General features: G+C 48.0%; 1 protein-coding gene across 1 annotated transcript; it reads left to right on the forward strand.

Annotated features, from left to right (window-relative positions):
- The first annotated feature begins 376 nt into the window (after positions 1 to 376).
- On the forward strand, positions 377 to 23,307 carry LOC130128458 (uncharacterized). Its single transcript, XM_056298065.1, has 2 exons — positions 377 to 2,318; positions 23,258 to 23,307. Exons 1-2 carry the CDS (start codon positions 377 to 379, stop codon positions 23,305 to 23,307), a joined length of 1,992 nt encoding a protein of 663 aa, XP_056154040.1.
- The last annotated feature ends 326 nt before the right edge of the window (positions 23,308 to 23,633 follow it).

Consider the following 23,633-nt stretch of genomic DNA (forward strand, 5'->3'; position numbering starts at 1 on the left):
GTGTGTGTGTGTGTGTGTGTGTGTGTGTGTGTGTGTGTGTGTGTTGTGTTGTGTTGTGTTGTGTTGTGTTGTGTGTGTGTCTGTATACATCAATAAAGATTGTCGATATACCGCATACCTAGAAGCAATAACTGTAGAGAAGGAAAGCTGTAAGTAAAGAAAAACTGCAAACACTTGTTTATTAATGAGCTCAGAGAGAGAGAGAGAGAGAGAGAGAAAGAGAGAGAGAGAGAGAGAGAGACAGAGAGAGAGAGAGAGGGTGAGAGAGAAAGTACTGCAACATCCAGGGAGTTGCCCAGAGATTCTCTCTAATCTGCTTGCATACTCTTGAGTAGACAGATAACCACACAGATCAGCGGTTTTAGATGAGGTCCTCATGCAGCAGCACTACTTCTGGTTTTCTCTTCTACCAGGAGGTTCATTACTTTCCCCTGTTGCTCCACTCACCAAACCTCCAGTCACTAACTCTCCAGTCACTACCCCTCCAGTCACTAACGCCCCAGTCACCAACTCTCCAGTCAGTAACTCCCCAGTCAGTAACTCTTCAGTCACCACCCCTCCAGTCAGCAACTCCCCGGTCACTACCCCTCCATTCAGTAACTCTCCAGTCACCAACTCTCCAGCCACTACCCCTCCAGTCACTAACTCCCCAGTCACCACCCCTCCAGTCAGTAACTCCCCAGTCACTAACTCCCCAGTCACTAACTCTCCAGTCACTACCCCTCCATTCAGTAACTCTCCAGTCACTAACCCTCCAGTGACTAACTCTCCAGTCACTAACTCTCCAGTCACTGCCCCTCCAGTCAGTAACTCCCCAATCACTAACCCTCCAGTCACTAACTCTCCAGTCACTACCCCTCCATTCAGTAACTCCCCAATCACTAACCCTCCAGTCACTAACTCTCCAGTCAGTAACTCCCCAGTCACTAACTCTCCAGTCACTAACTCTCCAGTCACTAACTCTCCAGTCACTACCCCTCCAGTCAGTAACTCCCCAGTCACTAACTCTCCAGACACTACCCCTCCAGTCAGTAACCCTCCAGTCACTAACTCTCCAGTCACTACCACTCCAGTCAGTAACTCCCCTGTCACTAACTCTCCAGACACTACCCCTCCAGTCACTAACTCTCCAGACACGACCCCTCCAGTCAATAACTCTCCGGTCACTAACTCTCCAGACACGACCCCTCCAGTCAATAACTCCCCCGTCAATAACTCCCCAGTCACTAACCCTCCAGTCACTAACTCTCCAGCCACTACCCCTCCAGTCACTAACTCTCCAGTCACTACCCCTCCAGTCAGTAACTCCCCAGTCACTAACTCTCCAGACACTACCCCTCCAGTCAGTAACCCTCCAGTCACTAACTCTCCAGTCACTACCACTCCAGTCAGTAACTCCCCTGTCACTAACTCTCCAGACACTACCCCTCCAGTCACTAACTCTCCAGACACGACCCCTCCAGTCAATAACTCTCCGGTCACTAACTCTCCAGACACGACCCCTCCAGTCAATAACTCCCCCGTCAATAACTCCCCAGTCACTAACCCTCCAGTCACTAACTCTCCAGCCACTACCCCTCCAGTCAGTAACTCCCCAGTCACCACCCCTCCAGTCAGCAACTCCCCAGTCACTAACTCCCCAGTCACTAACTCTCCAGTCACTACCCCTCCATTCAGTAACTCTCCAGTCACCAACCCTCCAGTAACTAACTCTCCAGTCACTAACTCTCCAGTCACTACCCCTCCAGTCAGTAACTCCCCAATCACTAACCCTCCAGTCACTAACTCTCCAGTCACTACCCCTCCATTCAGTAACTCCCCAATCACTAACCCTCCAGTCACTAACTCTCCAGTCAGTAACTCCCCAGTCACTAACTCTCCAGTCACTAACTCTCCAGTCACTACCCCTCCAGTCAGTAACTCCCCAGTCACTAACTCTCCAGACACTACCCCTCCAGTCAGTAACCCTCCAGTCACTAACTCTCCAGTCACTACCCCTCCAGTCAGTAACTCCCCTGTCACTAACTCTCCAGACACTACCCCTCCAGTCACTAACTCTCCAGACACGACCCCTCCAGTCAATAACTCTCCGGTCACTAACTCTCCAGACACGACCCCTCCAGTCAATAGCTCCCCCGTCAATAACTCCCCAGTCACTAACCCTCCAGTCACTAACTCTCCAGCCACTACCCCTCCAGTCAGTAACTCCCCAGTCACTACCTATCCAGTCACTAACTCTCCAGACATGACCCATCCAGTCACTAACCCTCCAGTCACTAACCCTCCAGTCACTAACCCGGGGCTTGGACCTTCTTGCTGTGAGGCGACTGAGCTAACCACTGCACCACCGTGCCGAATATAGGTAATAGATTTCTTTAATGTACTATGGTGCATCAATTAAGATATCTCACATATAACACCAGTGACCCTGAGGGGACTGGGTTGGTTTTTTGGCGATTTTTTAGCAAGTGGTTATGGCTTTATGGCACCCCTCTGCACCCCCTTTAAAATCATCCTTGATGTGGTGTGAATACAACTGTCAAAATCCATGTCTTATGGGAACCAGTCAAAGGAGCCAATTTTTGCCTAAGTCACTGGACTGTAGACTATTGAATTACTGACAGTTATCTCTGTAGAAGCTGGATGTTTGCATCAATTTATAGGTGGCTACTCATTCATTATTACAGTTACCATTTCAGGCGTTAAGTCAGCGTTCGTCACATGGACTTAAGGAGATGGATGATCATAAATTTACAACTAGATTATTCCATCAATTTCACTAGTTTAATTATAAAATATTAAATGTTAATAACTTTATGAGACAATGATAAGATTTTCATTGGGAGTGATGAAGAAGGACAGGATTAGGAATGAGTATATTAGAGGGACAGCTCAGGTTGGACGGTTTGGAGGCAAAGCAAGAGAGGCAAGATTGAGATGGTTTGGACATGTGTGGAGGAGAGATGCTGGGTATACTGGGAAAAGGATGCTGAATATGGAGCTGCCAGGGAAGAGGAAGGCCAAAGAGGAGGTTTATGGATGTGGTGAGGGAGGACATGCAGGTGGCTGGTGTGACAGAGGACAATGCAGAGGACAGGAAGAGATGGATGCGCTGTGGCGCCCCCTAACGGGAGCAGCCGAAAGTAGTAGTAGTAAAATAACTTCATGAGGCTGATTTGATAACCCTGTTGTGTCTACACTATTTAGCCACAGCTGTATGGAGTATGGAGATGCTCATTTTGGCCTGACTTGTGCAGTGTGACCTTTCACCCCTTCCCCCTCACAGTGTCCCCACCACCATGTGGCCCGTCCATCACATTTGATCAGCGCCGTTCATTTCAAGAGGGATTTAAAATCTTAAAAACTTAACTCTTTTTAAACCCGCACTTTTGCAAGGTTTTTATTCCCGCCAACATCTAACCTCATCGGTTTGTGTTCGGCCACTTTGTGACCTCTGAAAACAGTCTAAACATTACTCACCTGAGGAGCTTCACCAGGGGGCCGTAGCGCGTGGGAGGATCACGCTATTCCCCCCAGTTCCACCTCCTCCCCGAACAGGTGGCCCGACCGACCAGAGGAGGTGGTACTGCAGTGACCGGGACACACCCACATCCAGCTTCCTACCTGCAGACACGGCCAGTTGTGTCTGTAGGGATGCCCGACCAAGCCAGAGGTAACACGTGGATTCGAACTGGCAATCCCCGTGTTGGTAGGCAACGGAACAGACCACCACGCTACCCGGACGCCCTGCACAGGGATTATTAAAGTACATCTGTCTCTCTCTCGAAGCAGGTGAGGCCCTCTCAGAGATGATGACCTTCTCAAAAATGTCATCCACACAATGTAAATGTATGTATTGATTACACCAATAACACAATTTCCCTCTGGATGGAAAGTCTTTCCATATCCGTTTGGTTGCGTGTTTGTATCTGTGTGTGTGTCTTTGCGTGCATGCACAAGTGTATTGATTCTTAAGGCGTCCTTCCTTTAAATTTCAAATAAATATCAGAGATGTGGACCGGTAAATGCAAAACGCCTTGAGAGATACTTCATACGACTGTGAGGGTCGGCCACCTCACCCCCCCCCATGCTCTCTGTGCCACAGGCGCCATCATTCTTCAGCTTAACAGGCCGACTGACAGCTGACCCTCATGGGGCTGACTGCTCATGGGAAATATGGGTGAGCACGTGTGACAGGAAGTGCTAGCCAAACAAGGTCAACTGAGGATAATAAAAACGTTTGTGGTGGATACACACACCATTGTTGTTATTGTGTATGTGTGTGTGTACTTGCAAATAGACATGCTTTAATAAATGAAATACTACTACTACTACTACTACTTTCAGCTGCTCCCGTTAGGGGGCGCCACAGTGGATCATCCGTTTCCATCTCTTCCTGTCTTCTGCATCTTCCTCTGTCACACCAGCCACCTGCATGTCCTCCCTCACCACATCCATAAACCTCCTCTTTGGCCTTCCTCTTCTCCTCTTCCCTGGCAGCTCCATATTCAGCATCCTTCTCCCAGTATACCCAGCATCTCTCCTCCACACATGTCCAAACCATCTCAATCTTGCCTCTCTTGCTTTGTCTCCAAACCGTCCAACCTGAGCGGTCCCTCTAATATACTCGTTCCTAATCCTGTCCTTCTTCATCACTCCCAATGAAAATCTTATCATCTTCATCTCTGCCACCTCCAGCTCCACCTCCTGTCTTTTCATCAGTGCCACTGTCTCCAAACCATATAACATAACTCAGGGATAGGCAACATGGTCCAGAAAGGTCAGGTGTAGGTGCAGGTCTTTGTTCCAACCAAGCAGTTACATACCTGATTCTATTAGTCATCCAACAGTCTTTGCTAAGGACCTTGATTTGTAGACTCAGGTGTGTAACTCCTTGGTTGGAGCAAAGACCTGCACCCACACCGGACCTTTCTGGACCACGTTGCCCATTTCTGACATAGCTGGTCTCAAAACCATCTTGTAAACGTTCCCTTTAACTCTTGCTGGTACCCTTCTGTCGCAAATCACTCCTGATACTCTCCTCCACCAAACTCCACCCTGCCTGCACTCTCTTCTTCACCTCTCCTCTGCACCCCTCATTATTTCTGAGAGTTGACCCCAAGTATTTAAACTCATATGCCTTCATCACCTCCACTCCTTGCATCCTCACCATTCCACTGTCCTCCCTCTCATTCACGAATAGGTATTCCATCTTGCTCCTACTGACTTTCATTCCTCTTCTCTCCAGTGCATACCTCCACCTCTCCAGGCTCTCCTCAACCTGCACCCTACTCCCACTACAGATCACAATGTCATCTGCAAACATCATAGTCCACAGAGACTCCTGCCTGACCTCGTCCGTCAACTTGTCCATCACCATTGCAAACAAGGAAGGGCTCAGAGCCGATCCTTGATGTAATCCCACCTCCACCTTGATCCCATCTGTCATTCCAACCACACACCTCACCACTGTCACACTTCCCTCATACATATCCTGCACCACTCCTACGTACTTCTCTGCAACTCCTGACTTCCTCATACAATACCACACCTCCTCTCTCGGCACCCTGTCGTATGCTTTCTCTAAATCTACAAAGACACAATGTACCTCCTTCTGGCCTCCTCTGTACTTCTCCATCAACATTCTCAAAGCAAACATCACATCTGTGGTGCTCTTTCGTGGCATGAAACCATACTGCTGCTCGCTGATCGTCACCTCTCCTCTTAACCTAGCTTCTATCACTCTTTCCCAAATCTTCATGCTGTGGCTGATCAACTTTATACCTCTGTAGTTGTTACAGTTCTGCACATCGCCCTTGTTCTTGAAAATCAGTACCAGTATGCTTCTTCTCCACTCCTCAGGCCTCCTCTCACTTTCCAGGATTGTGTTAAACAATCTAGTTAAAAACCCCACTGCCATCTCTCCTAAACACCTCCATGCCTCCACAGGTATGTCATCAGGACCAACTGCCTTTCCACTCTTCATCCTCTTCATAGCTGCCCTCACTTCCTCCTTGCTAATCCGCTGAACTTCCTGATTCGCTATCCCTACATCATCCAACCTTCCCTCTCTAATTTTCTTCATTCATCAGCCCCTCAAAGTACTCCTTCCACCTTCTTAGCACACTCTCCTCGCTTGTCAGCACATTTCCATCCATATCCTTCATCACCATAACCTGCTGCACATCCTTCCCAGCTCGGTCCCTCTGTCTAGCCAATCAGTACAAGTCCTTTTCTCCTTCCGTGGTGCCCAACCTCTCATAAAACGTACCGTACACCCTTTCCTTTGTCTTCACCACCTCTCTCTTCACTTTATGCTGCATCTCCTTGTACTCCTGTCTACTTTCTTCATCTCTCTGACTATCCCACTTTTTCTTCACCAACCTCTTCCTCTGCATACTTTGCTGTATTTCCTCATTCCACCACCAAATCTCGTCTTCCTTCCTCTGTCCTGATGACACACCAAGTACCTTCCTAGCTGTCTCCCTCACTATTTCTGCAGTGGTTTTCCAGCCATCTGGCAACTCTTCACTACCACCCAGTGCCTGTCTTAACTCCTGCCTGAACTCCACACAACAGTCTTCCTTCTTCAACTTCCACCTTTTGATCTTCAGCTGTGTCTTCACTCGCTTCCTCTTCTTGGTCTCCAAAGTCATCCTACAGACCACCATCCGATGCTGCCTAGCTACGCTCTCCCCTGTCACCACCTTGCAGTCTCCAATCCCTTTCAGATCACACCTCCTGCATAAGATATAGTCCACCTGTGTGCACTTTCCTCCACTCTTGTAGGTCACCCTGTGTTCCTCCCTCTTCTTGAAATATGTATTCACCACAGCCATTTCCATCCTTTTCAGAAAATCCACCACCACCTGTCCTTCCACATTTCTCTCCTTGACTCCATACCCGTCCATCACCTCCTCATCACCTCTGTTCCCTTCACCGACATGTCCATTGAAGTCTGCTCCAATCACCCCTCTCTCCTCCTTGGGTACCCTCTCCACCACGTCCTCCAACTCACTCCAGAATTCTTCTTTCTCGTCCATCTCACACCCAACTTGGGGGGCATATGTGCTGATAACATTCATCATCACACCTTCAATTTCCAGCTTCATACTCATCACTCTGTCTGACACTCTCTTCACCTCCAGCACACTCTTGACATACTCTTCCTTCAGAATGACCCCTACCCCATTTCTCCTCCCATTCACACTATGGTAGAAGAGTTTGAACCCACCTCCTATACTCCTGGCCTTACTCCCCTTCCACCTGGTCTCTTGCACACACTGTACAGCTTCTCTCCATCATGTCAGCCAGCTCTCTCCCTTTACCAGCCATAGTGTCAACATTCAAAGTTCTGACTCTCACCTCCACACTCCTACCCTTCCTCCCTTCCCACTGCCTCTTCACATGCATGGTTTCCACCAGCACCCTGCTGGTTAACAGTACTGGTGGCAGTGGTTGGTAACCCGGGTCTTGACCGATCCGGTATGGAAATCTGATTTATGATCTGCATATTTGATTTGGCAAAGATTTTACGCCGGATGTCCTTCCTGACGCAACCCTCTCCATTTACCCGGGCTTGGGACCGGCGCTAAGAATGCACTGGCTTGTGCATCCTGGCTGAGAAATACTGCATCTGAAAATAATGAGCTGTACCGGTGTGTGTGTGAACTCATGGTCCTGACATGTTGACACCTCAGGGTGATTCAGGGATAATCCCATGTATGCTCTTATCTGCCGTTCATAATGGCCACCTGGAGCCTGTCCTTGATTGCGCTTCGGTCCGTCTCATAATGAGAAACCGCGAGTGCTCCTGCAGGAATCACAAGCCCACATCCTTAATAGACCATACCGCCGACCTTTCAGCACCCTCCATAAAAGAAAACGGCAAGTAGTAGGACTTGTGTCAACATACATCTATGCACGCACACACACACACACACACACACACACACACACACACACACACACACACACACACACACACACACACACACACACACACACACACACACACACACACACACACACACACTTGAGGTTCTCTTTATGGTCGGTGGTAAAAGCCCATTTAGAGTTGACACATCTGAACCTATAAAAAGGTTGGCTGAATGACAGCAGTTATCTCTGCTGACAAGGAGAGAGCGAGAGAGAGAGACAGAGAGAGAGCGAGACAGACAGAGAGAGGGAGAGAGACAGAGAGAGGGAGACAGACGGAGATAGACAGAGAGACCAAGAGAGGGAGACAGAGAGAGAGAGCGAGAGAGAGACAGAGAGAGGGAGAGACAGAGAGAGAGAGAGACAGACAGAGAGAGCGAGAGAGAGAGACAGAGAAAGAGCGAGAGAGAGACACAGAGAGAGCGAGACAGAGAGAGAGAGGGAGAGAGACAGAGAGAGGGAGACAGACGGAGATAGACAGAGAGACCAAGAGAGGGAGACAGAGAGAGAGAGCGAGAGAGAGACAGAGAGAGGGAGAGACAGAGAGAGAGAGAGACAGACAGAGAGAGCGAGAGAGAGAGACAGAGAAAGAGCGAGAGAGAGACACAGAGAGAGCGAGACAGAGAGAGAGAGGGAGAGAGACAGAGAGAGGGAGACAGACGGAGATAGACAGAGAGACCGAGAGAGGGAGACAGAGAGAGAGAGCGAGAGAGAGACAGAGAGAGGGAGAGACAGAGAGAGAGAGAGACAGACAGAGAGAGAGACAGAGAGAGAGAGAGAGACAGAGAGAGAGACAGAGAGAGAGAGAGAGACAGAGAGAGAGACAGAGAGAGAGAGAGAGACAGAGAGAGGGAGAGACAGAGAGAGAGAGAGACAGACAGAGAGAGAGACAGAGAGAGAGAGAGAGACAGAGAGACCGAGAGAGGGAGACAGAGAGAGCAAGAGAGAGAGACAGACAGAGAGAGAGAGACACAGACCGAGAGAGAGAGAGGGAGACAGATTCTCAGCTGTGTCAGATGGAGAGAAACAGAGGGGGAAGCAGGCAGTTCTGAATAAAGATGGCGAAAAATACAAGGAGAGAGAGGAGGACCACGCCTGAACTGCTGAGACAGACGGGTGTGAGACAGACGGGTGTGAGACAGACGGGTGTGAGGGTGACAGCAGGAAACCCACCGACACAGAAAGTGATGGGGTAGTGAGGCCATGTCAGAGGAGGACAGCAAACTGGACATAACGGGAAACTAGAAGGATGCACGTGTGTGTGTAGGACATCCCATCAGCCCTCCTATTCATATAAATCACAACCGGTTCTGTTAAGTCCGAAACAAAACACCAACACATACATCTCTCTTCTGCCTCTTTCTACCTCTCTCTCTCTTACCCACCTCTCTCTCTCTCTCTTACCCACCTCTCTCATCCTCTCTTCTCCCCCTTTCTCTCTCTTACCCACCTCTCTCATCCTCTCTTCTCCCCCTTTCTCTCTCTTACCCACCTCTCTCTCTCTCTCTTCTCCCCCTTTCTCTCTCTTACCCACCTGTCTCTTTTACCACCCTCTCTTACCTCCCCCTCTCTTACCCCCCCTCTGCAATGGCGCCCCCAGGGCGTGGGGGTGGGGTCGCCCTGCTACAAGCACTGGCTCCCCTTCTGACAAGTCCCAGTGGTTGTATCGTCTTTCCTGATCTAGTTTTGGGGTGAAACCCTGGAGGTGGAGCGCCGTGCTGGTTGTTATTACACCATACAAGTCACTGGAATGATGGGAGTAATAACAAGGTGATGTTCTGTAACAGCATCAGAACCTGAGCTCGGACACCCCTGCATCTATAAGTCCTTACTTTGCTCTACAGAACACCGAGTCACCTGCAACTACACACGCCTGCAGAGTTTGAACATGTAGAATCGTGACATTTGAAATACCGTCCTCCGCTCGAGGCTACGAGTCAGAGAACGGAGGACACTTCCATCCATGATCTGAGCCGCTTAGCCTGCTCTCAGGGTGGCGGGGACGCTGGAGCCCATCTTGTAAATAATACAAGGTGTGATGTGCTGAACATGAATGAATCCTTTATGAGCTAATAATTAATATTTATGGTTAAGCAACCCACACCTGTGATCTATTGGTGACGAGGCACTCAGACGGGAACCTGACAGGCCAACTCATGATGCCTTGGCTGATCTCGTGTGAAGATCAGATTATGATCAGCCAAGCAACCAAACAGCATGCGGTTTAGTAGACACTATAATACCTGTGATCTATTGGTGACGAGGCACTCAGACTGGAACCTGACAGGCCAACTCATGCTGCCTTGGCTGATCTCGTGTGAAGATCAGATTATGATCAGCCAAGCAACCAAACAGCATGCGGTTTAGAAGACACTATAATACCTGTGATCTATTGGTGACGAGGCACTCAGACTGGAACCTGACAGGCCAACTCATGCTGCCTTGGCTGATCTCGTGTGAAGATCAGATTATGATCAGCCAAGCAACCAAACAGCATGCGGTTTAGTAGACACTATAATACCTGTGATCTATTGGTGACGAGGCACTCAGACGGGAACCTGACAGGCCAACTCATGATGCCTTGGCTGATCTCGTGTGAAGATCAGATTATGATCAGCCAAGCAACCAAACAGCATGCGGTTTAGAAGACACTATAATACCTGTGATCTATTGGTGACGAGGCACTCAGACTGGAACCTGACAGGCCAACTCATGCTGCCTTGGCTGATCTCGTGTGAAGATCAGATTATGATCAGCCAAGCAACCAAACAGCATGCGGTTTAGTAGACACTATAATACCTGTGATCTATTGGTGACGAGGCACTCAGACTGGAACCTGACAGGCCAATTCATGATGCCTTGGCTGATCTCGTGTGAAGATCAGATTATGATCAGCCAAGCAACCAAACAGCATGCGGTTTAGTAGACACTATAATACCTGTGATCTATTGGTGACGAGGCACTCAGACTGGAACCTGACAGGCCAATTCATGATGCCTTGGCTGATCTCGTGTGAAGATCAGATTATGATCAGCCAAGCAACCAAACAGCATGCGGTTTAGAAGACACTATAATACCTGTGATCTATTGGTGACGAGGCACTCAGACTGGAACCTGACAGGCCAACTCATGCTGCCTTGGCTGATCTCGTGTGAAGATCAGATTATGATCAGCCAAGCAACCAAACAGCATGCGGTTTAGTAGACACTATAATACCTGTGATCTATTGGTGACGAGGCACTCAGACTGGAACCTGACAGGCCAATTCATGATGCCTTGGCTGATCTCGTGTGAAGATCAGATTATGATCAGCCAAGCAACCAAACAGCATGCGGTTTAGTAGACACTATAACACCTGTGATCTATTGGTGACGAGGCACTCAGACTGGAACCTGACAGGCCAACTCATGCTGCCTTGGCTGATCTCGTGTGAAGATCAGATTATGATCAGCCAAGCAACCAAACAGCATGCGGTTTAGTAGACACTATAATACCTGTGATCTATTGGTGACGAGGCACTCAGACTGGAACCTGACAGGCCAATTCATGATGCCTTGGCTGATCTCGTGTGAAGATCAGATTATGATCAGCCAAGCAACCAAACAGCATGCGGTTTAGTAGACACTATAACACCTGTGATCTATTGGTGACGAGGCACTCAGACTGGAACCTGACAGGCCAACTCATGATGCCTTGGCTGATCTCGTGTGAAGATCAGATTATGATCAGCCAAGCAACCAAACAGCATGCGGTTTAGTAGACACTATAATACCTGTGATCTATTGGTGACGAGGCACTCAGACTGGAACCTGACAGGCCAATTCATGATGCCTTGGCTGATCTCGTGTGAAGATCAGATTATGATCAGCCAAGCAACCAAACAGCATGCGGTTTAGTAGACACTATAATACAGTGTCTTGACTCCTGTGCTAACCTGCGCACACTGAACTTCCTCTGTGCCGTACAGCCTTCCGAGTGTGCCGCCCCCAGGTTTCCACTGCCCCATCTGCCCCCCACTAAATATATTCTGCAGAAGCCACCGTCTCCCTCACACTCTTTTAACTTGCCCTCGTTCCATCACTCTCCCCGTGGTTAACTGGCTGCGTCTCTCTGCTCCCCACCCCAGGCTCGCTCCGACAGCTCCTCGATTTTCTCCCCACCTCCTCCTCCCTCCCTCCCTCCCTAAACCTCTTTCCTCTACTACTCGCCTTGCATCCTTCCTTTCTTTACTTGGCTTTTCACACTGAAGCAGTGCGTTCACACGCATGCACAACCCCCCCCCCCACACCCCCACCCCCTCATCTCCCCATGTTCTTGGGCCTGGCTGTTATTTACTTTACCCACAACTTCTATTACACTGGCCAACGAAGATTTTGCTCCCTGAACACTTTTGAATGTATCTTATGGATTTTGGGGCTGCTGATCAATCAATTAATCAGTCAGTCAAGTTGCATTTTATACAACGTTTTTCGAGCTTCAACAGCCACTCGAATCACCTGGAAATTGTCCCATCACATACCGTTTTGTAGATACAGTGGTGTGAAAAAGTGTTTGCCCCCCCTTCCCGATTTCTCATTTTTTTGCACGTTTGTCACACTTAAATGTTTCAGATCATCAAACAAATTTAAATATTAGACAAAGATAACACAAGTAAACACAAAATGCAGGTTTTAAATGAAGGTTTTTATTATTAAGGGAAAAGAAAAATCCAAAGCTACATGGCCCTGTGTGAAAGAGTGATTGCCCCCTAGACCTAATAACTGGTTGGGCCACCCTTAGCAGCAACAACTGCAATCAAGCGTTTGCGATAACTGGCAATGAGTCTTTTACAGCGCTGTGGAGGAATTTTGGCCCACTCATCTTTGCAGAATTGCTGTAATTCAGCCACATTGGAGGGTTTTCAAGCATGAACCGCCTTTTTAAGGTCATGCCACAGCATCTCAATCGGATTCAGGTCAGGACTTTGACTAGGCCACTCCAAAGTCTTCATCTTGTTTTTCTTAAGCCATTCAGAGGTGGACTTGCTGGTGTGTTTTGGATCATTGTCCTGCTGCAGAACCCAAGTGCGCTTCAGCTTGAGGTCACGAACAGATGACCGGACATTCTCCTTCAGGATGTTTTGGTAGACAGCAGAATTCATGGTTCTATTTACCACAGCAAGTCTTCCAGGTCCTGAAGCAGCAAAACAGCCCCAGACCATCGCACTACCACCACCATATTTTACTGTTGGTATGATGTTCCTTTTCTGAAATGTTGTGTTACTTTTACGCCAGATGTAATGGGACACACACCTTCCAAAAAGTTCAACTTTTGTCTCGTCGGTCCACAGAGTATTTTCCCAAAAGTTTTGGGGATCATCAAGATGTTTTCTGGCAAAACTGAGACGAGCCTTTATGTTCTTTTTGCTCAGCAGTGGTTTTCGTCTTGGAACTCTGCCATGCAGGCCATTTTTGCCCAGTGTCTTTCCTATGGTGGAGTCATGGACACTGACCTTAACTAAGGCAAGTGAGGCCTGCAGGTCTTTGGATGTTGTTGTGGGGTCTTTTGTAACCTCTTGGATGAGTCGTCGCTGCGCTCTTGGGGTAAATTGGTCGGCCGGCCACTCCTGGGAAGGTTCACCACTGTTCCGTGTTTTCGCCATTTGTGGATAATGGCTCTCACTGTGGTTCGCTGGAATCCCAAAGCTTTAGAAATGGCTTTATAACCTTTTCCAGACTGATAGATTTCAATTACGTTTCTCATTTGTTCCCGGATTTCTTCGGATCGCAGCATGATGTCTAGCTTTTGAGGCTCTTTTGGTCTACTTCACTTTGTCAGGCAGGTCCTATTTAAGTGATTTCTTGATTGAGAAGAGGTGTGGCAGTAATCAGGCCTGGATATGGCTAGAGAAATTCAACTCAGCTTTCCAAAGATGTGATAAACCACACTTAATTTATGTTTTAACGGGGGGGGGGGGGCAATCACTTTTTCACACAGGGCCATGTAGGTTTGGATTTTTCTTTTCCCTTATTAATAAAAACCTTCATTAAAAAACTGCATTTTGTGTTTACTTGTGTTATCTTTGTCTAATATTTCAATTTGTTTGATGATCTGAAACATGTAAGTGTGACAAACATGCAAAAAAAATAAGAAATCAGGAAGGGGGCAAACACTTTTTCACACCACTGTATAACATATTTTTGATATTTCCCGTCATATTTTACGTCTACTAGTATACTGCCCACAAAGCAAGCTGTTCTGGTCAGTCCAAGCATGCCTGGGCATGCACTCAGTGTAGGTGCTATGCAAATGTTGTGTTAGGCATTCCTGGGGTTGCTCGCAGACAGGCCATAAAAGCTGCTTAATTTATAGATGCTGTTTGGACGCATGTTCATGCCTCAAGTGAAGGAGTTCAAGTATCTCAGGGTCTTGTTCATGAGTGAGGGTAGGATGGAGAGGGAGATTGACAGGTGGATTGGTGCAGCATCAGCAGTAATGTGGACGTTGTACCGGACCGTTGTGGTGAAGAAGGAGCTGAGCCAGAAGGCAAAGCTCTCAATTTACCAGTAAATCTTCGTTCCAACCCTCACCTATGGTCATGAGCTTTGGGTAGTGACCAAAAGGGTGAGATCACGGATACAAGCGGCCGAAATGAGTTTCCTCCATAGGGTGTCTGGGCTCAGCCTTAGAGATAGGGTGAGGAGCTCAGACATCCGGAGGGAGCTCGGAGTAGAGCCACTGCTCCTTTGCGTCGAAAGCAGCCAGTTGAGGTGGTTCGGGTATCTGATTAGGATGCCTCCTGGGTGCCTTCCTTTGGAGGTTTACTGGGCACGTCCAACTGGGAGGAGACCCCGGGGTAGACCCAGAACTTGCTGGAGGGACTACATGTCCAATCTGGCCTGGGAACGCATTGGGATCTCCCAGGAGGAGCTGGAGGGCATTGCTGGGGAGAGGAACGTCTGGAGTGCCCTACTTAGCTTGCTGCCACCGCGACCCGACCCCGGAGAAGCGGCTGATGATGAATGAATGAATTAATGTTTGGATGCATGTTGATGCACATGTTCTTCAAGCAATAGCATAGTGAGTATACTTAATAGAATTTAGTCTTCAGGAAGATTTAATACAGCAGAAATGTCTCGTCAATGTTGCAACAGCTGCGATATGACGAGTAGACGCCTAAGGCTCAAAGACGCACCATGACTGCACTTATTAAGAAGGCCTATGAGCTCTACTTCTGATGTAAAATTGACCAAGAGAAACCCTGGGCTCCTCACGTTTGTTGTGCAACATGTGCAGTCAGCCTGGGAGCTTGGCTCAGAGGTACTCGGAAGTCAATGCCATTTGCAGTCTCAATGATATGGCGAGAACATAAGGTACTTATACTTGTTTGGACTTGTATATTGCCTTGGCGGTGTAGGTTTGACCTCTGTTCTCTGTTGCATCAGCAGCTGGTAACATCTGCAATCTACAAATTTAAAGTCTGTTCTGTTGCTGTTGAATCTCAGTAGTCATGTTTCCATCAAAGCACTTTTATTTACAATATAAAGTATTGGATTAGAGAAGATGGATAAGAAAGCCATGAAACCTCCTCAATATCACAAAGAAGTTTTGATGCTTGCTTGAGTTCATTCTTTTTGTGTTAAGAGTTGATACATTAAATGGATGACGGAAACATATTTTTGTTTCATGGTTGGGAGAGCTGGTGCTGGATCGGCTGGGGGAGCCTGGTCTGCTGTGTCCTGTGGGCCCGGTGACCATGACTATGCCTGGAGCTGCGCTCAAAGAGGAAACACCAAGGGTGGTCTGACAGGATGTAGAAGCGGGGCAGGCTAAGCTAACAGCTAGCTCATGCAGACCGGCAGTTCCGGTAAGACCGAGGGCGGTCTGGTGGCGGCCTTGCCCAGTGCTGACTGTTTTTTGGTATGCGTTTGGAGTGCAGGGAGGCGTGTCCCAAGTGTCTGGCTGGGAGAGCTGGCGTCGGATCAGCTGGGGGAGCCTGGTCTGCTGTGCCCAGGGTTCACGGCCCTGCGCCCGAGGAGGAAACACTGAGGGTGGCCTGACAGGACGCGGAAGTGGGGGCAGGCTAAGCTAACCGCTAGCCCATGCAGACTGGCAGTTCCGACAGTCACCCTAGCTGGCGTTCGCTCTCTTGGACAGTGAATTTTTTTTTAATATCTTTTTTGTAGTTTGGATATGTGTTTTTGTCTTTGTGTTGCACTGCTGTGGGCTGGGGGAAACGATATTTCATTTCATTTCACGTGCGCAGGTGCACGGAATGAAGTGCCAAATAAATGTTCCTGACATTTGGTGAATAAAATATGACATGACAGCACAACTGCCTAATCAAAAGGACTCACATCTGATCACCGGTTTCCTGTCGGCGTGCACGAGAATCACATTTCCAGCAGTACTCTGGACTCTGGCCAACACTACGGTAACTGGACTGCATTTCATACGGCGGTTTTCCAGCCGCTCAACGTGCTTTATGCTCACATCAATAATGTGTCAGCCAGGAAATCAGCTCAGACAGGGGTCAGGGGTCAGGGGAACCTCAACACGTTTTTTTTTTAAGCCAGGAGGAGCCGAGGTATCAAACCGATAACCCTCCAATTACCAGAAGACCTGCGCTATGTCCTGAGATGCCTGCCGCCCTGACACGACAACTCAGCCGACTGACAAATAACCCAATTCATTTTTTTTTCCTGAGGTTGGCATAATAACCATCATAATAATAAATGATAATAATAATAATACATTTTATTTGTATAGCACCTCTCATTGTCTGAGACAATCTCAAGATGCTTGGCAGTGTATTAAAACAAAAACTAGGGCTGTCAGTTGATTAAGAAAATTAACCAACTAATCACACAATTTGTTGCGATGGCTTTTTTTCTTCTTCAGACTGAAGCTTGCAATAATGGATGTTTAAATTAAAAAAAGAAATGAATGTAGCATCAACACAAAGGAAGTATATTTAAATTCAAATACTCTTGTTTAACAGCATCTCTTTAACTCTGAACACAGATTCTGTCCTGTGAACTGCAGGTTTACAGTAAAACCATCAAGGTCGTCAGAGCCGCCGGTCAGCTTGGAAGGCATGTTTCTTCAGACAAGACACTTTGTTGTCCTTGTATATGCATACAATTACAGTCATGCTCTCCATTTAACCCATCCTATTGTATAGGAGCAGTGGGCAGCTGCAGCCCCCGGGGACCAACTCCAGTTCTTCTTTCCACTGCCTCGCTCAGGGGTACAGACAGGAGTATTAACCCTAACATGCATGTCTTCTTGATGGTGGGAGAAAACCAGAGCACCGGGAGGAAACCCACGCAGACACGGGGAGAACATGCAAACGCCACACAGGCAGGACCTGGGACGGCCTGGCGGTTCGAACCCAGGACCTTCTTCCTGTGAGACAACAGTGCTGACCACTGGGCCACCGTGCTGCTCTTATACGCACTAACAGGAAAAAACAACAAAACCCAGGCCTATATGTTAAAGTGCCAGTTGAATTTCAAGACCGTGAAGGCCATTAAAATGAGATATCAGCTTACAAGGCAATACTTTCTTGTATGCATAGATATAAATGATAATCAACAGCAAAAAGTGTACCATGTTAAACTGCCAGCTGAATGTAAAGTGTCGTGAATTCACAATGTTCATTACAGAACCTCGTATGCGCTCCAATGGCACAGCATAGTACTAGAATATCTAATATACTCCATGAGGGGATGAGGGCCGGGAACAAATATAGCCTGCAGCTGCGAGAAAGCGGACACGAATGTTAGGCACTACTGTAAGAGTTCAGCGAGGAGCAGAGCAGGGGGTAAAGACAGCTCTCCACGCCCCAACATGCAGGACGGCGAGCGCACAACCGAAACAACCGATACGCCAGTGAAACAGCCTTGCACAGCCGCCACAGGAAGGGAACAAAACAAAGACGCTTTAATTGTGCCAATTTTTTTTTAACAAGTTGAATATTTCAAATTAATTACAAAAATGAACACATTAATTTTAAAAGCGCTAAAAGACAACACACACAAAAAATACCACTTGGTTAAAGTAAAAGCTTTTCTAAATAAAAATGTCTCAAGAACTGTGGGGATGAGCAGTTCTTTGAGGTATGGAGGGTCCATGGATGCATTTGAAATTTAATATTTTTTTTGAAGGTGATTCTGTGGGAGATGGGAAGCCAGTGCAGGGACGCTAGGATGGGAGTGATGTGGTGGTGTTTCCGCACTTTCATCAGGATCCTGGCAGCACTGTTCTGGAGCATCTGGAGGCTCCTGCCAGGAATCCTGATGAGAAGTGCGTTACAGTAGTCCAGCCTCGAGGAGACAAAAGGCATGGATGAGCTTCTTGGCATCAGCGAGCGTGAGGGTGGACCTGAGTTTGGCGATGTTTAATGTGGGTGTCAAAGGTTAGGGAGAGGTCTAACTTGATACTGAAATTGGTAATAGAGGAGAGAGAGAGAGAGATGGTTTGGCTAGCAATAGTGATAGGGGTTGTGAGAGAAAGTCTAACCGGGTGAGGGGTGCCAGTGAGAATGGGCTTGGTTTTGCTGCTGAAAGTTCTTCATCCACACCCTTACCTCCGCAAGACAGTCGTTGAGCCACATGAAGGCAGCAGAAGGATTTGGGGCAGTTTTGATGTACAGTTGTGGGTCATCAGCATAGCAATGCAATGATATTCCGTGCTGACTGTTGATATGAAAAAGGGGGAGCATGAAGACGGTGAACAGGATGGGGCCAAGGATGGATCCCTGTGGGATACTGCAGGACACCGAGTGGGTCTGGGACTTTGATGCCCCTGGGGAGACAAGCTGAGGGAGACGACATCCAACAAAACAGTGCAATACTGCAGGCTACCTGACGCTACTACAGATCGTGTTGCCTATTCTACGAGCTTGGTGGAAACACAGGTATTCACATTCTATTTCTTGCAATTTAGGAAAGATTGCTTAAAACCCACTTGCCACTTGGATGGAAACATGGCTACTCTAAGTCACTGTGGATTGGATCATCAGCTTAATAGCCGTCACGTGAAATTCTCATTCTATAAACTGTAGTCCAGTGGCTCCCAATGAGGTCTTCATGTACCAGCAGTGCTGCTGGTTTCTATTTTGGCTGGGGGACAGTCCCATTCACCTGTTGTTCCAGGTGTAAAAAGCCCGATTTGAGGCTGAATAACAGGTGACTGTAATGAAGTACCTGGTAGAACAGAAAACTAGCAGTACTGCTGGTACATGAGGACCTGATTGAGAACCACTGCCATGTGATGCACAAGTGTTGGTGGAAACACACACAGACACTCTGCCAGCAGCACATTCACAGGTCAAATCCTGACCGGACAAAATGAAATAATGAGCCGAGGACTCGACTGAGTTCTTTATTAAAATCATCTCTTTTATTTCGCTCCTGCTCACAGTACAGCTCAGTACTGCCATTGTCCCCAGCGGTGGCTGAAGCAGGGTGGTAGCAGCCTTTTAACCACCATCACCTGTGTTGTGTGTGTGTGTGTGAGAATCTGAGTTTGTGTGACCCTTTTGTGTGTCTGAAAGTGTTTGTAAAAGTGTCTGTATGTAAGGTGTTAACAATATGGAGCGTGGCACAGGTGGCCATTATCCCAGACAGTGAATCAATACAGCAGTATGAGTACAAGGCCTTGGAACATTGCTCGAAGCGATGCACCGTTGAATGCCACATCAGCTCCATAGCCATTTCCTCTGCAGGGCCAAACCGGGCTTGACCAAGGCTGGGGTCACCAACGTCCTCCACTGTTTGTCCACATGGAAATGAAAGACTTTGACTGACGATTTTGCCTAAGGTTTCTTGTATTAAATATGTTATCAAAGTGTCTTAAAGCAAATAGCCCCAAGGGGCATTTAGACTCCTAACCCTGCTGGGGCTAATTGCTGCCGCTATGCTATTTCGGGACCTTGGATTCCCATTAAGAAACATCCAGGTGGTGGCAACACACTAGTAAAATAGTTTGGAAGGCTAGCAATGTGTGTGCAGTGGTTATGTGGCTTAAGGTTGAAGACTGATTATCCGAACGTTAGCACCGGTTTGGCCCCGGAGTGGAAAGTCAGACTACTGAGTGGCTTTAGCCCTACTCAACAGAATCTTTCATCGGCTAACCGTCTTCGCAAAATGAAAGAAGCACAGTGTGTTTGTTATGTCCTAACTCCTTTTCTAGCCCATGTTGGACAACACTGCAGCCGGGCAGATACACACTGTATGAGACTCAAAGGTCTCGTATATACTTTATAGGTTGGTTGGCAGGAAGTAGCTGCAGACACGTTTTTCGTGTGTGTGTTGCTTTTCTCCAAGTTGTACAGCTACTGAGAGATGCGGAGAACAAGGCTGTGCCGCTCGCTACATTGCGTTTCAAAGAGGTCACCTCATCGGTGGTACACTGCGGTATATAAACTCCTGGGTTAGGTTTGAATCCAAAACAGGGTGTGTCATCTGACCCCCCCCCCTCAGACAAGTGTGTTAAAAGCTGATTTATCCACAAAAAGGTTTAATCAGTTGTTAATTTACAGCCAAAACCAAAAGCAAAGGCCCCTCTGGGTCCACGCACACCACCACCACCACTACAGTGACACGGTCTTAAGACACTTGTGCACCCAAATAACACGCCGTCTCGCTGAAACCTCCATGGACCACATATACATCTGGCATTAACACAATGCTTGGATGTGACTTAGCCAGACTGCATTCACCCCTGAAACTCAGAGGGATCGCCAGAGTAACCGGTTATTTTCTTGCCCGGTGCGGGATTCGATCCGGGGTGTGCTGCACCACAAGGCGACACCACTAACCGCTCGGCTAAAGGGTCAGACCCGTTAGCTAGGGGCTAACGAGTCTTATTAGTAGTTTACACTAGTAATACACTCTAGAACAGTGGTTCTCAACCCAGTCCTCAAGGAACCCCTATCCTGCAGATTTTCATTGCCACCCTGCATAGGTAGCCCTGCTTGTACTTACTCGACCAATCATCTCGCAGCACTTAATTATGCAAGGTGTGCAACAGCTGACAAAATTCATTGCTGATTGGTTGAATTACTACAAACAGGTACCTATTCAGGGTTGCAAAGACAATCTGCAGGAAAGGGGGTCCTTGAGGACTGGGTTGAGAACCACTGCTCTAGAATCAAATTTAGCTTTCCCTTTGACCGAAATATGCCCCACAGACAGTCGCCCGCTTTAAAACCAGCTGAATGAAAACCCACCGGATGTAGTTTTGTTCCCCTTTAAGGTTTGCTTAAAGGGGAACAATCACAATTTCCATCGTTCGTCTACACAGCGCATGTTGTAGGGACAACGCTCCATTAGCGGCTTTAGCATTAGCAGCATTAGCATTAGCCATAACGCTGCGCGGTCTTCCCGGTGGCTCTGGGCAATCCGCCAACATCTAGCCTTTAACCCTGACAGCAAACCATTTGATCACACTCCTTCCCACCCATCAATCAATACTCCCGCAGGTCACTCTTACGCCGTGTTCTCCCGCAAACATTCACTCATTTACCTGTGCGTGCTAGCTTGATCCGCCGACACATCTCTGACTACTGCGTCGTCATAATCGAGTCAGGCCCGCTCAAAAACTCCATTCGCAACTTCTCTGTTGTGGCGGCCCTTTCCCGGGTGTGTTCACATTAGACTTCGCCGAGGCTTTATTCGTCCTCGACCGCCCAGGACACGTGTCAATGTCAGGACACGTGTTAATGTCAGGACACGTGCCAATGTCAGGACACGTTAGTGACAGGACACGTTAGTGACAGGACACGTTAGGGACAGGACACGTGTCATGCCAGGACACGTGTCAGTGTCAGGACACGTTAATGTTAGGACACGTGTTATGCCAGGACACGTGTTAATGTCAAGACACGTGTTATGCCAGGTGGACACGTGTTATGTCAGGACACGTGTTATGCCAGGACACGTGTTAATGTCAAGTGTTATGCCAGGTGGACACGTGTTATGTCAGGACACGTGTTATGCCAGGACACGTGTTAATGTCAAGACATGTGTTATGCCAGGTGGACACGTGTTATGCCAGGACACGTGTTAATGTCAAGACACGTGTTATGTCAGGACGAGTGTTATGCCAGGTGGACACGTGTTATGTCAGGACACGTGTTATGCCAGGTGGACACGTGTTAATGCCAGGTGTACACGGTTGCAGCTAGCTACGTACGGTAAGGAGCGAATGGTGGCGGATGGTTGGTCTTAACTGAGCGAAAACACAGTTACATAATGGTCTCTGTTTTCGCCAGGGGAGGAGGGAAGGTTTGTTTGGGTGTGGCTGGGGGGAGGAGGGGGGGTGTTGTTGTTGGGGGGGGGGTTTGGGGGGGGCGGCGGGGGGGTCAGGACTGACGGACATAAAAGACATATTCATAGAGATAATACTGAAAATTTAGTAGACAAACTTATATAACATAGATCTTAGCATCTTGAAATATACTATTACATATATTTAGATATGCTATTGTTCGACATGAAATCAATACATCCACGTATAGTCATCTTGTTCTTCTTAAAAATAGACCAGCTCAACAGTTGCAGACACGCATCAACACAATGGATAAACATGAGGGGGAGGTAAACGGGGGCGCTGAAGGACCGACAGGGGGCTCGTTTCATGAAACACAAACCCCGGCGTTGCGTTCACACTGCTAGCGGTCACGTGGCCACGATACCGCCCAATCCCGAGCCGGGGGCCGGCTCAGAGGCCGGCGTTGCTTCAGTGGGCGGGGCATACAGTAACACTGGCACATGATTGGCTGCTGCTGACAGCGTGGCGGCTAACCAAGTCACGGAGGACGGAGCCGCCCCTTGAGGAGCGGGCAGTGTGAGGGCACCCAACCCGGCCACGTGTCGCCAAGCCTCGGCCTCGCCTCGCTTGGATTCTCGGTGGCTGCTGATGGGCGAAGCACTGGGCTGTGTCTGCTGTCTATCTGGGAAACTTGGCTTAGTCAATACAGGCTTTTGTTTTAAAAGAATATAAATCTATCATTAAAGCGTAAAAGTCGAACCAAAGACGCTCCCTGTTCGTCAGTGGATATGAGGGATCATCAAGTGGTTTTCTCTTTTAAAAACACGTAGAGGACTCATCATGTTGCTGCTGTAATGGAGATAGGATGAGAAACAATATCCCCAAGTATCAAGATGCTGAACGACGATTTTCTCTACTGCTACCTACCTCCACAAATATAGATTATGTGATATATCTAGATTCTTTTTCCCCCCAAAGAAAGGCAGACAAAATTTGCACAAAGACTTCATGTTTTAAAAAACGTAGGTTCTCTTTTTTCCCTCTCTTTTGTTGCCTTCAGATGAAGTAAAGTATGGCTCAGACGCAGTCCCAGGCAAACACAGGAGCTGACCACATCAGCATGGGACAGATGGAGGGGATCAGGCTTTGTGGCCTACCAACACCAACATGTCGTGTAAGTTGCTCTTGCCTCTTAGGATTTGGTGACGTCACAACGCTAGCAACGCAAACCTGTGGTCCAACATCCTGATGCTAAATGCTAATGCTGGATGGCGAAACGGGCTACTTGAGTGCTAGCGAAGTGCTTGACATCGGAGTGTAAGTGCTGGTGTCAGCTCAGCTGTAAATCGTTCATGGATTAAAAGCTATAGCTCTTGGTTACACATTTACAAGGAAAGAAAACAAATAACCCTTCAGTTGCACAAAGTGCTACATTA

The sequence above is a fragment of the Lampris incognitus genome, chromosome 18 (genome assembly GCF_029633865.1).
Source record: "Lampris incognitus isolate fLamInc1 chromosome 18, fLamInc1.hap2, whole genome shotgun sequence".
NCBI classification, from domain to species: Eukaryota; Metazoa; Chordata; class Actinopteri; order Lampriformes; family Lampridae; genus Lampris; species Lampris incognitus.

Bases quoted from the DNA above. Each gene is read 5' to 3' on its own strand.
- LOC130128458 (XM_056298065.1), top strand. From the start codon at position 377: ATGCAGCAGCACTACTTCTGGTTTTCTCTTCTACCAGGAGGTTCATTA. The intron at 2,319-23,257 runs GTGAGGCGACTG...TGTTGCCTTCAG, and splicing joins GGGGCTTGGACCTTCTTGCT to ATGAAGTAAAGTATGGCTCA.